Source organism: Eubalaena glacialis, chromosome 1, assembly GCF_028564815.1.
Source record: "Eubalaena glacialis isolate mEubGla1 chromosome 1, mEubGla1.1.hap2.+ XY, whole genome shotgun sequence".
NCBI classification, from domain to species: Eukaryota; Metazoa; Chordata; class Mammalia; order Artiodactyla; family Balaenidae; genus Eubalaena; species Eubalaena glacialis.
In genome coordinates this window covers 147,960,355-147,975,098 of record NC_083716.1, presented here as the reverse complement: position 1 = coordinate 147,975,098, position 14,744 = coordinate 147,960,355, and the positions used below count along the sequence as shown (strand labels likewise).

Genomic DNA, 14,744 nt, shown 5'->3' with positions numbered 1-14,744 from the left:
TTCATCTTTTCATACTGTGTAAGCTCTCAATTGACAGATACTAAAGTCACATCTATGAATGTGTGAGATCTGAGAACTTTTAGAGAGTTTAAAAGTTAGCAACCACTGAATAAGGTGGTGATTTTGCTGGGGAGCTGTGGCTGGTTAAAAAGAGCCCTAAGAGGAAGAGGTGAGTGGGAGGCTGCCCTCTGCAAAGCCAGCAAATAGGAGACTTGTCCTTCGAAGAAGTCCCTGCTCCCTTTCCTTTCTCCCTCCCTGGTATTTATTAGGAAACTCATTTAGAAATCATTTTTTTAAGTCACTTTCTTTCCTCAACTCTGGTATCGGGGAAGGTGTGACCACCTCACTCACACTAAATCAGGAGCCACAACTGCCTGGCCCATGGGCCGCCGCCACCCCAGGGCATCCTGTACCCACGGTGGACGTCTCCCATCCATCACATTATTGTTTACTGCTGAGCCCAGGAATAGCCTCATAACTCTTCCTAACGGAGCACTCTTGACAGCCACCATCACTTTCAGAGTTGGCCCAAGGGAGAAAACCAGTATGCAACCCAGGCTGTAAGAGATCATTGATGGACACGTTTTAAAGTCACCTCTTCCATGACCATTTGCATTTTAGCAAAGGATAAACCCATTAACCCAGAAAAGTGAGCTCATTGTAAACGGGCAGGCAAGTGCTGGTACTTCTCAGCACTCTTGAAGTCAAGCCACCAGGGACCCATCCCCAGACCAGAAGACATTAAGAGGCAGCTACTCAGGAGGGCCGAGCCGCGGAAGTGGCGACACCACCTTCAAACTTTCAAATTTGAGAGCCCCTTTCCTGCGTTGTGCTGAGCAAGGTAGAATAGCTGCAGTTCTCCGAGTAATTTCCAGGCACTATGTCTAGATTACCTACAAGCTCACCCAGTGGTCGTCCCCACTAAATTACCTCATGAGTCTTTATTGCCAGGGGAGCTGGACATCAGTAGTATTATTTCAAAAACTCCAAATGCTAATGGCAGACGTGCAAACGGTCATATCTGAATGAAGCAGTCCTTGAGAAGACTATTTTTCTCTGTTTTCTCAAAAACATGTCCAAGTGTTATCATAAATTGCTTTCATCTAAAGTGTACACCTAACAACTGGCATATTTATTAGAGCGGCTCTCTTGTCCTAAGCTTTTTATTTTGGGGGAGAAAATATAAAATCTCCAGAACTGTCATCCTCTAACTCTTCTGCAAGCTATTTAATAGAAATAGATGGTGTGAAGATACCTATTTGGATTCTTTAGGCAGCTCCTATATAACAGTAAATGTTTTGATATCAATAGGTCTGTACCCAGGTCTGTAGCTTACTTTACTTGGGAAATGAAGAGCCCCTAAAAAATGTGAAAGGTAGACACTACCTCGAGTCTAAAGAGTTTTTAGGATTACTCAAGGGAAAGAAATTACAGAGGTTGGAAAGTCCAGTGGAAAGAGTATACATTTGGGGGTTAAGACAAACCTGGAGTTGATTTCACCAGGCTGATGTCCTTATGTAAGTTATTCAACTTTTCCGAGGATTACTTACTCTGCCTTTAAAATGAAGGTGATATTAGCAACACCTCACTGGATTATTATGAAGACTGAATAAGGCAATCTATGCAAAGCACTTTGTTTGATGTATGAATATTTATTAGACTTTTTTCCTGGCGGCCCCGGGTGTGATCCCTGGTCAGGGAGCTTGATCCTACATGCTGCAACTAAGACCTGGCACAGCTAAATAAATAGGCCTTTCAACACACCAGGGTATAGGGAAACAGTAGAAAATGAAGTTGAAAGAGTTGTTTGGGCTCAAATAGTGGAAGACTTTAATTGACTGGTAAGGCAGCCAGAACATGACTTTCATTTTGCTGTCAATGGGTGTCTGTCTGAGGAGGAAAGGGGCTGATCACTTGGCTAAGTTTTAGGAAGATTAATCTGGCTACAGACTGCTGAAGGGAGCATTTGTAAAGAATCCAAATATGGAAGTAACTGTGCTACTTCCAACAGGGGATTATTAAGGCTGGGCATTGAGGATGAAAAAAATAGGTATGAGAAATACTGTACATAAATATAATTTGGTCACTAAAAAGTAAGGGGCAATTCCATTGATCTTTTATAATAAAAATTTTCCAGAAAATTATGTTTGTCATCAGAATTCAGTGAGATATCTAATTAATCCCCAGCACCTAGAGTTATACAGAAAGAGCCACAATAAATATTTATTGTTGAAGGAATGGGTTAAGGGTAACAGAATTTTAAGTTGAAGGAAATGGAGAAATGTAAAAGGGTGAAATTTATGACTGTTAATAAATTTTAATTTTTAATCTTTTAGATATTCTAGGGAAGAAGGAACCATAGAATCTGGAATTGGGGATGTGGCTATGAAGTAGTACACATCCAAGCTTTCACAGACTAATAGACTAGCTGATTATCTTACACTGTATTGGGCCATTGCTTTGAGAGCAGTGTCTCATCTGTCAACCCTTTATGTTCTTTGTTGCAATTTAAGACCTTTTCCTTCTTCTAATCTTTTTTAGTGGTGAATGCTTCCTATCACTCTCAACCTCATATAAGGCTTTCCACTTCACATTTGTTCATTAAGACAGGACCTAGACAATACTCACAAAACTCACCAATTCAAACATAATTGGGCACATCATTTGATTTTAGGGTAAATGACTAACTGAAGGTGTTCCTTTTTACTACAACACTGTGGAAATATTAATTGGATAGAAATCCAACTTCTAGAAATTCAACTTCAATCACTATAGGTGGCAGAAAAAATGAAAGTCACTTTATTTTCTTCACTAACTAACTTTCACTGACCAAGAGCAAAGATTTAAAAACCTGTGTAACCCTGGAAGTACAAGCTAGAAATACAAAGACTGGATCTGAATTGAGATTAAAACTTGGGTAAAAATTCTCAAGGAAATAGTTTGAGACAGATGATGAATATAAATACCTTGAATTAATTAGAGAAAAAAAGTAACACTTTGATCTCATGAAAATTAAAAAAAAAAATCCTTTGAAAATTCTTCTTAGGAAGCTAATAAAATATTCTCAACACACTTGAAAACATTCAATGTATTTACTTCTGTCTGGTTTCAAGACCAGCTCATCAAATAAAATATATTCTATACAATAAGCTAATCATCATTTTCTGAGAATAACATTTTTAGGAACTAGTCACTTACAAATTGGGGTTCCTGGAATGGACAGTTAGTTAGTTAAATTTTCTCTCATGGCTGGTCAATGTAGATAAACAGCTGGCTCTACTATTCAAAATGTACTAATAGGTTGTTTGAACCAACTGGTCAATCTAACATAACTGGTCAAAATAGGTCAGTTTGAGAAGAAAATTTAAGAACTAGAATTATCTAGAGTGATGGTTCTCAGCCTTGCCTGGATATTAGAATTACCTGGGGCACTTTTAATTATTCCTGCATGTGGTCAAGTTGTTCGGATACTTAAATCAGATTCCCTGGGGCTAGAAATACCAGAAAGGGAATGTAAAAATACAATACCTTTTAAAATCGCACCCCCAAAATAAAATACTTAGGAATAAACCTAATCAAGGAGGTGAAAGACTTATATGCTGAGAACTATAAAACATTAATAAAGGAAATTGAAGATGATTCAAAGAAATGGAAGGATATCCCATGCTCTTGGGTGGGAAGAATTAATATTGTTAAAATGGCCATACTACCTAAAACAATATACAGATTTAATGTGATCCCTATCAAATTACCCATGACATTTTTCACAGAACTAGAATAATCCTAAAATTCATATGGAACCATAGAAGACCCAGAATTGCCAAAGCAATTCTGAAGAAAAGGAACAAAGCAGGAGGCATAACCCTCCCAGACTTTACACAATACTACAAAGCTACAGTAATCAAAACAGCATGGTATTGGCACAAAAACAGACATATGGATCAGTGGAACAGAATAGAGAGCCCAGAAATAAACCCACACACCTACAGTCAATTAATCTTCAACAAAGGAGGCAAGAATATACAATAGGAAAAAGACAGTCTCTTCAGCAAATGGTGTTGGGAAAGTTGGACAGCTGCATATAAATCAATGAAGTTAGTTAGAACATGCTCTCTCACCATACACAAAAATAAACTCAAAATGGCTTAAGACTTAAACATAAGACATGACACCATAAAACTACTAGAAGAGAGCATAGGCAAAACATTCTCTGACATAAATCGTACCAATGTTTTCTTAGGACAGCCTCCCAATGCAATAGAAATAAATAAACAAATGGGATCTAATCGAACTTACAAGCTTTTGCACAGCAAAGGAAACCATAAACAAAAGGAAAAGACAACCTATGGAATGGGAGAAAATATTTGCAAATGATGCAACCAACAAGGGCTTAATTTCCAAAATATACAAACAGCTCATACAGCTCAACAACAAAAAAACAAACAACCCAATCAAAAAATGGGCAGAAGACCTAGATAGACATTTCTCTAAAGAAGATGTACAGATGGCCAATAGGCACATGAAAAGATGCTCAACATTGCTAATTATTGGAGAAATGCAAATTGAAACTACAGTGAGGTACCACCTCACACCAGTCAGGATTGCCATCATCAAAAACTCTACAAATAACAAATGTTGGAGAGAGTGTGGGGAAAAGGGAGCCCTCTTACACTGTTGGTGGGAATGTAAGTTGGTGCAGCCACTATGGAAAACAGTATGGAAAACTCTTTCTCAGAAAACTAAAAATAGAATTACCATATGATACAGCAATCCCACTCCTGGGCATATATCCAGACAAAATTCTAATTCAAAAAGATACATGCACCCCTATGTTCACAGCAGCACTATTCATAGTAGCCAAGACAGGGAAACAACCTAAATGTCCATTGACAGAGGAATGGATAAAGAAGATGTGGTACCTATATACAGTGGAATACTACTCAGTCACAAAAGAGAATGAAATAATGCCATTTGCAGCAACATAGATGGACCTAGAGATTATCATACTAAGTGAAGTAAGTCAGAAAGAGAAAAACAAATACCATATGCTATCTCTTATATGTGGAATCTAAAATATGATGCAAATTAACCTATCTATGAAACAGAAACAGACTCATGGACATATAGAACAGCCTTGTGGTTGCCAAGGGGGTTGGGGTGAGCAGATGTGAGCTTTTATATACAGAATGGATAAACAAGGTCCTACTGTATAGCACAGAGAACTATATTCAATATCCTGTGATAAACCATAATGGAAAAGAATATAAAAATAATATATGTATGTGTAACTGAATCACTTTTCTGTACAGCAAAATTAACACAACACTGTAAATCAACTATACTTCAATAAGCAAAATTAAAAAAAAAAAATCTCTGGGACTAGGATTCAACTATCAGTCCCCAAGATGTGCCAGGAAATGCCAGTGTGCCATCAAAGCTAAAAAGTACTGATCTAAATTCTAAAATGGGAAAGCCCTGACTAATGAGTTGCCTCTTATACCTTCTGATAGTATTTGAAAACCAAATAAAAGAATGTTATTTCAAACAAGGACAATAAAGATAATGATTTCCCATTTCAACTATTCACCAATTCTACTGTTGATGATTATTTGTGAGTTCAAGGGTCCTGTTATAATGGCCAATGATCTTATCATAAGTTTTCTTTTAGTATAACATGCCACCCATGAAAATATGGAATATTAACTTTTTACTAGTTAGTACTTACCAAACAAGGTAGGAAGTAAATACTAGGAAAATCATGATAAGAAAACCACCACCTGAAACGCCATAAACCCAGATTTTCACTCGGCCATCTGTTTAAAATAGAAAATAACTAGCTTAGCAACAAAAGCTTATTTCTTATCTAAATTAGTGTATTATTTATTTCTCAGCTGAATTCTGAGATTTGCGTAAGTCAGAAGCATAGGTGGAAATACCCACATATGACAGCTATCAAATGTCAAAAAAAAAGGTGAAAGTATAAAATGTAAGATAGTCTATCATTTTTTCACAATGCCAAAGACCAGAAATCAGTACTTCATAAAATCTAACAACTGGCAGGATATTTTGAACTTATTTTCATTTGTATATACTTCTAATACAAAAGTATTGCAAAACATATACATATGTGTACAAGTATATATTATTTTGGACTTGTTATCTGCTGGAGTTAAAAAAATAGAACCAAATGGTCTGATCTATTTTGTGATTTTTACTGTGTGAGGTATACCCTGACTGTATGTATGGTGTGCGTGTGTGTGTATAAATTTGAGTTGTTTCTGGAAATCTCATGGTTTTTGCTCTGTTTTACATGAGCACACAGTTAACTAAACTTAGAATTGCACTGATAGTAGCAATGCCTTAGTATCTCAAAGGAACTGTGTTCCTTTCTGAAAGATATTCACACAAAAGGTTCATTATACTACATGAATGTAATTAACTGTGGGTCCAAAAAACATATCAACATCTTATGCTAAAGACTTTCGTGGGATGAAAAACAATCAAAATCTATTGTAAACAACACTTGTTTGGAAGAAAATCACAATTACTTTCAATTGTATTATGACTACCTATTACAATTTTTGCTTACAAGACACTTTCAAGCCTCAATCAGGTTTTAGAATGAGGTTTCAATCTAGTAATGATATATTTCTATAAAACTTTTAACAAAGCTTTGATTCTTACCTCTTTGAAACACTAATGATGAAATCCCCTATTCTGAAATTTTTACATTGGCAATAAGAAAAAAAAGTCTTTCCTGAGTGAGAATGCATCTGTCATCTTATTACCCCTAAACCTCATAGAGCTGAAGTATTGGAAGATACAGTGTTTTTCAATCCCTAGTACAGAGGTATGTGGTCCATGACCTTTAAGCCATGTTACTTAAGAAGAATCAATCAATATAGATTTTTATAACAGCATAATGGATAGGATCAACGTTCAAACTATTAAAAAAAGATAATGTAGTGAAAAGTCAGTCTTCCTGCCACCCTCTCTGAGCTCCCTACCCAGCCACTACCACGGTAACCAATTTGCTTGCGAACCATCTCATAGTTTTCTCTGCACATGCAAGCAAATGAGTACAAACACAAAATACCTGCACTTCTTAAAAAAGACACAAATGGTGCGTATCACTCACTTTGGTACTTCTTTTCTATGTCACAATATATATTGGAAATATTTCCATGCTAGTTCATAAAGACAGGTCTATCTCATTCTTTTTAATACCTCTATGAGACATATTGCACAGTTGTATCTAGTTTTGTTTTTCTGTTATTCTACTTATAGACATTTAGGTTATTTCCACTCATTTGCTATGTAATAAGCAGTCATATAATGAATATCATTTACATACTTCTCTTAGTATACGTGTGTATATTTGTATGATGAATTCCTAGGAGGAAAATTTTAGGCCAAAATGTATGATAGATTTTTGCCCAATTGCCCTCCTGAGAGGCTGCTCAAGTTTACAATCTCATCATGAGAACCTAATGAAAGTTATTAACTCTCCCCAGACTAAATATATATTTTACATATACACTTATGTACATACATACATATGTATACAATAGTGTATATATGAATATACATGTATGTGTGTATATGTGTCTTTTTGTGTGTATCCGTATATATATACACACACACATATGCACATACACGTATACTCACATACGTGCTATTGATGCTTTAGTGAGACCTCCAAAGGTTAAGGACCTGAAGTGTGGATTTGAAAACTCATTTCCCTGGAACTTCACCCTAATTCTCTTCCTGAAATAGGGTCTACGAGCAGTGGGTGAACCTAGCTACATTTCATATCACGCTTCCCTCAAATTTAAGTCTATTGCTATAAATTAGCTAAATGTCACTAAACGTCACAAAATGAATAAGATATTTTTGAATACCTATGGCATGCCCAGACATACACGGGAATCAAAACTTGAGTAAGATATTGTGGTCATCCTTAAAAGTTAGGGAGTGTACATCTTGTTTCTTCCTCTAGATGTAGGGTCCTTTGCGCCTGGGCTCTGGTTTTGCTTCATTTAAGCATGTCATCAAGGCACTTTGGTATGGCCAACGCCTAGGGTCTGGGAGGAAAGTTCCCAAGGTATATTTTGGCTGAGATTTGTGTGTCTCTTCCCTCTCAATGCTCCCTTCCCTCAGTCATTCACAGCATTTTGTTTTCTAGAAGAGGTACGTACAGTAGGCACAGAGAATTTTGCTTTCATTTTCTGCCCACTTCACAGAGTGGGAAGTAGAGACCAGTGCTTTGTAAAGACCTTATTGGCCTGCCTTTCAAACCTTCCTGTCACTTAACTGGTGGTGTGTCCTGTCCTTGGTCAAATTAGTTTGCCAATTTCAGAGTCCTAATCACTAAAACGGAGATAATGGCATCTCATTATGTGCAAGAACGTAATGAGACATTCACCACAACCAGCATGGAACCACAGGGTACACAGAAAGCATCTAAAAAATGTTCATTCTTGTCCTTAATACCCGCTAATTTTTGAGTCCTGCAGGCCTGACAATGTGCTAATACTCATGACAATCGTGCAGGGCAGGTGCCTCTAGATTGATTGGTAGATGAGGAAACAGTTCCGGAGAGGTGAAGAAATTACAGTCAGTCACAGAATCGGTACCTTCTGAGCTATGATGCCAGTAAGGTCTGTTGGCCTCTGAAATTGATACTCTTTACTTTTTCACTGGTGTTTCTCAAACCAGATAGGGTCCCTGGACATTTCCTTAGGTACCTGCATGTTCCTGAGAATCTATTCCAATTTTTGCTTTTAATTTCAATTATATACACAAATTCACAGTTATAAAAATAAGGTCTTTGGCGGAGATAATTTACAATTCAAATATTTTTAAAGATTAATATTTTGGTTCCTTAACTCAGTGTCTCTTAAACTGGGATTGACAGACTTATCTTCAACCACCCCATGAGAACATTTTACACCACACAACACTCAAATTTGAGAAACCTTGAACTAGACCATGTTGCTTTTTTCCTTCTCTCCCCTTTTCCTTCTTCCCTCCATTCTTTCTATCATGAGCAGTGGTCACAATATGAACCCCCATGAGAGAATTTATGTTTCTGACTCATAACTGATATGTACCTGGATCAAGGGGTTGAAGAGACCATCCTTTAAAAATATCATGTATTTTTGAATTCACAGGTCTGTTTTTCCCAGCAAGATTTTTCACATCAGCTTTTTTGTCCTCTGAGCCAGGAACTTTCATGCAGTAATCCAGGAAACCATTGGATCTCATGATCTCTGTATAGCCCTTCTCACAGCCGCAGACTCCACCCTATAGCAGAAAAAAATGTTTATGGTTACACAGTGAGTTGTGTAGATGAAAAAAGAATGCTTTAACTGCTGGAGGCACTTAATATGTCCAGCACCAGACTTGCCAAAGAGATGAAAATTCAATAAATAGTTCATCTTTTTGAATTCCAAAGTCAACCCTTAAATAAATCATCAGTTCTTTCTAGTGGTTTATAATTCTTATACCTTCCAAATATGAAATCACAATTCTTTGTCAATAGTGGGCATTAACTACAACCTTTTCTCTCTTATAGAGATGTTTAAAGCATCTAATTAAAAATTAGCCTCAACTCTTCCCCCAGCTGTTTCAGATTCCTGCCCACTCACTCCAACATGCCCTTGACACTGAGAAGCAAAGCAACAGGAATTATGTACCTATCTTCTTTGAGTTTTGTGCTCTTTGAGGTCTATTTCTGCCTCTATCACTTTCTACCATTGATCACTAAGTAGTCTGAACTGCCTCTCCACTCAAAGGCTTAGTTCTTCACTCAGAGGAGACAGCCCAAGACTGTGGAGAAAAAAAGACTTCACCAAAGGCACATGTCCAAGAGAGGGAGGAGAGATAGAGAGATAGATAGATAGATAGATAGGGATATTGGTATCTTGTAGTAATCCGAGTGTCACATCACATCATCACATTCCTAGTTGGCATCATGACAATATGACCTTCATATTTGTCTGTGGATTCCTGGTAATTTTCATGTACAATAAACCTTTCCAAGAAACTGATTATGATAAAGTATAACAGACAAGGATTTCTATCTGTCTCTGGAAGTGAAACTGAAAATAACTGCTCTTCCTTCCTTCAGCAAACATAAAAGCAATAGAAGAGAATAGAAAATAAGCATAAGATTATGAATCTCTATAACTCTGCTATTAGGGCTCCTCACATAAAACTATACCTGGAATTTTCTGAACAGCCTTACATAGCCACTCACATCAGTCCTTATGCATCAGCCAGATTTACTTAGGTCATCAACTGTTGACTTGAACACATGATTTTGAGGAGCAACAGATACTAAAACTAAAAATAGGGTACCACAATCTTCCACAAAAAGTAAAAGTCAGAGACTTCCCTGGTGGTGCAGTGGTTAAGAATCTGCCTGCCAATGCAGGGGACATGGGTTCGAGCCCTGGTCCGGGAAGATCCCACATGCCGCAAAACAACTAAGCCGGTGTGCCACAAGAACTGAGCCCATGCACTGCAACTACTGAAGCCCACGCGCCTAGAGCCCGTGCTCTGCAACCAGAGAAGCCACCGTAATGAGAAGCCCACGCACTGCAATGAAGAGTAGCCCCCACTCACCGCAACTAGAGAAAGCCCGCGTGCAGCAACGAAGACCCAACACAGCCATGCATGCATACATACATACATAAATTTATTTTTAAAAAAGTAAAAGTCAGAAAAGCATATAATTAATAAATGCCTACAGTTTAGGTAGCACTCATATAATAATGCCAATTATTATAGTATTTCCAGTGGTTTTAATTGAAGACATTATTCAGTGTTCAATGGGGAGAACTAATTAAGAAAAATTGGTATATGCTCAGCTATGAAAGCCATCTTTTCAAGATGCATCTCTATGTAGTCTGAGTGAAAAGTTGTAACCAGTCACATATGCCAAAGGTTCAAGGGAAATGGTAATTTATGTTTTATTAAAGAGGGTATCCAGAGAGTTGGTGGAAAGCCACAACTTCTATTTAGCAACAGCCTTAGCCCATGAAGTTGCTGATGATCTCTTTTCCAAACTGGAAGCTTAATCACTCGCTCGCTTTTCTGTGGTAAAGAATTAACCTAACTTGAAGTAGAAGAGCCATATTAACAGGATGGAGCATTTGAATCATTTTTAACCAAATCATTTTTGGAAAGAACACACTATAAGAAGAAACTTGTTTCTTTGAAAGACAGGGCACACCTTTCTTCTGTGCGCACTGCACACAATGAGTGCCACTGTTGAGAACACATGGCACATTTTGCATTAATTCCTGAGCAGTGGTTGATGGGAATTAAGGGAGAAAAAGGGGAAGAAAAATTTCTGCTTTAAAAAAATGTATACACACACACACATATATTTATTACCCATAACCACATATTCAACTTATTTAAAATCAACTAAAATTTATACACAATACAGTAATCATAGTGTAACCAATTTTAATACATAACATTTAGCAAATATGAACATGCCCTTTTTAATATCTTTCAAAATAGTTTAGGTATATGAAAGGCTAAGAATGGAGGAAATAAATCAACTGAGGACACATTGATAAACAGAGGATAAACAGAGCTAACATAGATTAGATATCTGAAAGACGGGGTCGGCTATAGATGGATTTAGAGAAAAAAAGACTGCTTTCTTGAACACATGCCCTGGAAAGAAATTCTTAATAGCTGTGATTACTCCTGCAAATGCCTCTCTGTGGTATCGTGGGCCCATGGAATTGCTACTTGGGCTGGAGGAGACTGGAAAACATCAGACAGCATACATATAACACAGCGATTACAATACTTGTCCAAGCCTCCAGCACATGACTCACCTGTGTACAGTAGGAGAAAGGTTTTCTGCAGGCCGGGTTACACTGCCGAATAGCAGCAGGGCGTGCCTGAGGGGAGCAGCCTCCTACAAAGGAAATCCCACCATCATTTACAGACTTTTCTATGATGAATACTCGTTTCTTTTCCTCTCTGGCACTGGCTACCTTGTAACGGTATTATCTTTAAAAAATCTGTTTGCTGACACTGTGGCCCAGTTTTATGTGATTGATTACAGTACTCCAGGAAGGGCTGTTTGAGATGGGAAACTCTGCTAACAGAAGCCGTTTACAGTAGACATTTTATACCTGCGCATTGGCAACGTGATTCTATCATATGGCCATGCTTGAGGGCAAAGCCTGTGAGTGTCAGGATCAGTAAAAGAATTGATGAAATCTCAAGTGAAGTTCAGGAGCGGAAAATATATATGCGCGAAGATCTTTCTACATATTTTTATTCCATCTCCCGCGTACCCCAACTAGGCACTGGACCAATTCCCAGTAACCAAACGGTAAAAGAATGCCACTAATCAATTCATGGGACCACAATATCAAACATTTTGGTAACATTTTAAATGTATTTCAACCAGAATACACACACACACACAGTCACGTACATACTCCCACACCTATTTTTAACAGCAAATGTATACACTCCAGGAGGGATAATCATAGATCTGACATAGTACTTGCAGGTCCTTATTAAATATTTTTGAGTAAATGGATGGAATAATGTCTCTATAATCTGAAAATCACTTAATATTAGTCATGCCTTCCTGGATTCAAGGTACTAAGCAAAGGAGTTGGCATATTACTCAAGGGCAATATTTAAACTCTATTTATATACTACTGGTTGCATTTATAGATTCTAGCCTCTGCATTACTATAACTGTCAAACAATTATAGTTCATGATTTTGTAACTAGCGAAAAGCTTTGGGCTTAAAGCTGTGTAGGGAATAGATCTACATGTACCCTAAGAATGAAACAGCTAAACTCTCACTGTTACTTGAAAAAATAAAACAAATAATCCTCACAGGAAAAACAAAACAAAACAAAACACCACCAGGATCTGGAAGGAGCAGGTAGGTGTGAAATTGATCATGTGGGTGTTAGTGCTGCCAACGCAGCCCCCGTTGCTGCCAACAGTTTGGAGGGGGTGTTTTGCACTCAAACCAGGGATCTCCACCATGCAGTGTATGAACCCCATGGGGAGAGGATCTCCTGGGAGTCGGGAAGAACATGTTAGAATTTGTACAGTTTATCTAACATTTTAAATTTTAAGAATGAAATTAAGCTCTAATAATACTTAGCAGGTGACACTGGTAGCCTGAACTCATTCATCAGATGGCCCTGTGATGTACACTGGGCACAAGGTACTCCATACAGAGAATTTGATAGTGGAACCCTTACCAGTCCGTTAACTCTCAGCATATTGCAGTGTGTGATGCCTTCTGTGTTCCTGGTTAGGTAGATTTACAGTATATTAAGTTTTAACAGTAACTTACAAAATGGATGAGCAGCTTAAAATAAATTATTGTATGGAAAAACTGTGGATTAAAGGGACAACCACTAAGGCAAAAACAGGTAAACTAGAAAAAGGTGAAGCTAACAATCTTTCCATTCCAAGAGAAAAATCAAAATTCTCCTATTCTGATGAGCTCTTAGTCAGCCACAGTACTAAGTAAAAAGAATGACAATCTAATTTTCTTTGATAAGAAGGCATCAAAAAAAAAAACCCTTTAAAATGATTGAGAAGACCATTTGTAGAATCAAATGGCATTCACTGTCATAAATGAAGACCCCTTCCCTCAATCTATAGTCAGATATTAAATAACAATCATGACTAACACAGTTAAAAAATGAAGCTTTCAGTACATGAACATAAGCATCTATAATTTACAGCAAAATGTTTTTTTACATCATTAATATATTTTAATTTTTATTATATCCTTATCAACCCTTTTAATTTCACTTTCTGTACATGTTTCATATCATGCACAGTAGTGAAGGATTTTAGAATATGTTGGGATCTGTTCTCAAATCCTTTTTACTGAAAAGGTACATCTTTAAAAATCTTAGAGACCATTGTTTTAAATTAACATGTCTCTTTCAGTCTTTGTCTCAGATCATGATATTTAAGGAAATTTTATTGTGTTTCAGCTTATTTCTTTAAGTTGTCTGATATATGGGACTTCAAATAGAAGTGTTTGCTTTCTAAGATGCAAAGGTCTAATGGCAACTTGTCGCGAAGCTCATCTAAGGCCACTGCCCAGTCTTCCCTTGCTTATAATTTGTACGCTAATTCTTCTCACCACCAGCAACGCTCAGAGATCTTTTTGAAGTGCCCACATGAATGTTAGGCAGGAATACCTGTGACGTTAATGCCATCTGAACGTTGGCACCATACAGTTCGTTCATTATTGTTCCAAAGACTTGCTTTCCATGTGTAGTGATAACATTTACCTCCTGCAAGTAAATATGATAACAGCGGTTCTATTATACCTCACATCAAAGCAGAATAAGCATTGATCAATCAAGGCTAAGAGTTGAAAAGTGCTCTTGGTACCTGTACAAGGGCGTGTTTCTACAACCTGCTGGGGGCAACTGTCTTGGTTCTCAAAAGACTGAATTATAAATGTCCTTGACCTAGACTGGCGACCCATAGTCTCGAAGCTTCTTCCATCGATGCAGGTCAGTTCACACGTGCTCCACTCTGACCATTCCGTTAAATGGCAGTCTCCTGGAGGATTGCGCAGCACAGAGCAGAGGAAAGAACGTGAAAACTGGCCCTTAACACCATTTACATGCACAGGTTCACAGTGAGATTTGTGTGGTGGTGCAGTGACGGGGTGGGTTCCAGAAACTGCATTCTACACTGATAAATATTC

At 37.5% G+C, this 14,744-nt stretch overlaps 1 protein-coding gene across 1 annotated transcript in view; it reads right to left on the bottom strand.

Annotated features, from left to right (window-relative positions):
- Window positions 1-14,744, bottom strand: part of THSD7B (thrombospondin type 1 domain containing 7B) — a 787,061-nt gene that overhangs the window by 2,979 nt on the left and 769,338 nt on the right. Inside the window, exons 22-26 of the mRNA XM_061199619.1 lie at window positions 14,423-14,596; window positions 14,227-14,322; window positions 11,862-11,944; window positions 9,114-9,306; window positions 5,726-5,813 (exon numbers count right to left, since the gene is read on the bottom strand). Coding sequence (XP_061055602.1) covers window positions 5,726-5,813; window positions 9,114-9,306; window positions 11,862-11,944; window positions 14,227-14,322; window positions 14,423-14,596 — 634 coding nt within the window. The remainder of the gene's footprint in view (window positions 1-5,725; window positions 5,814-9,113; window positions 9,307-11,861; window positions 11,945-14,226; window positions 14,323-14,422; window positions 14,597-14,744) is intronic.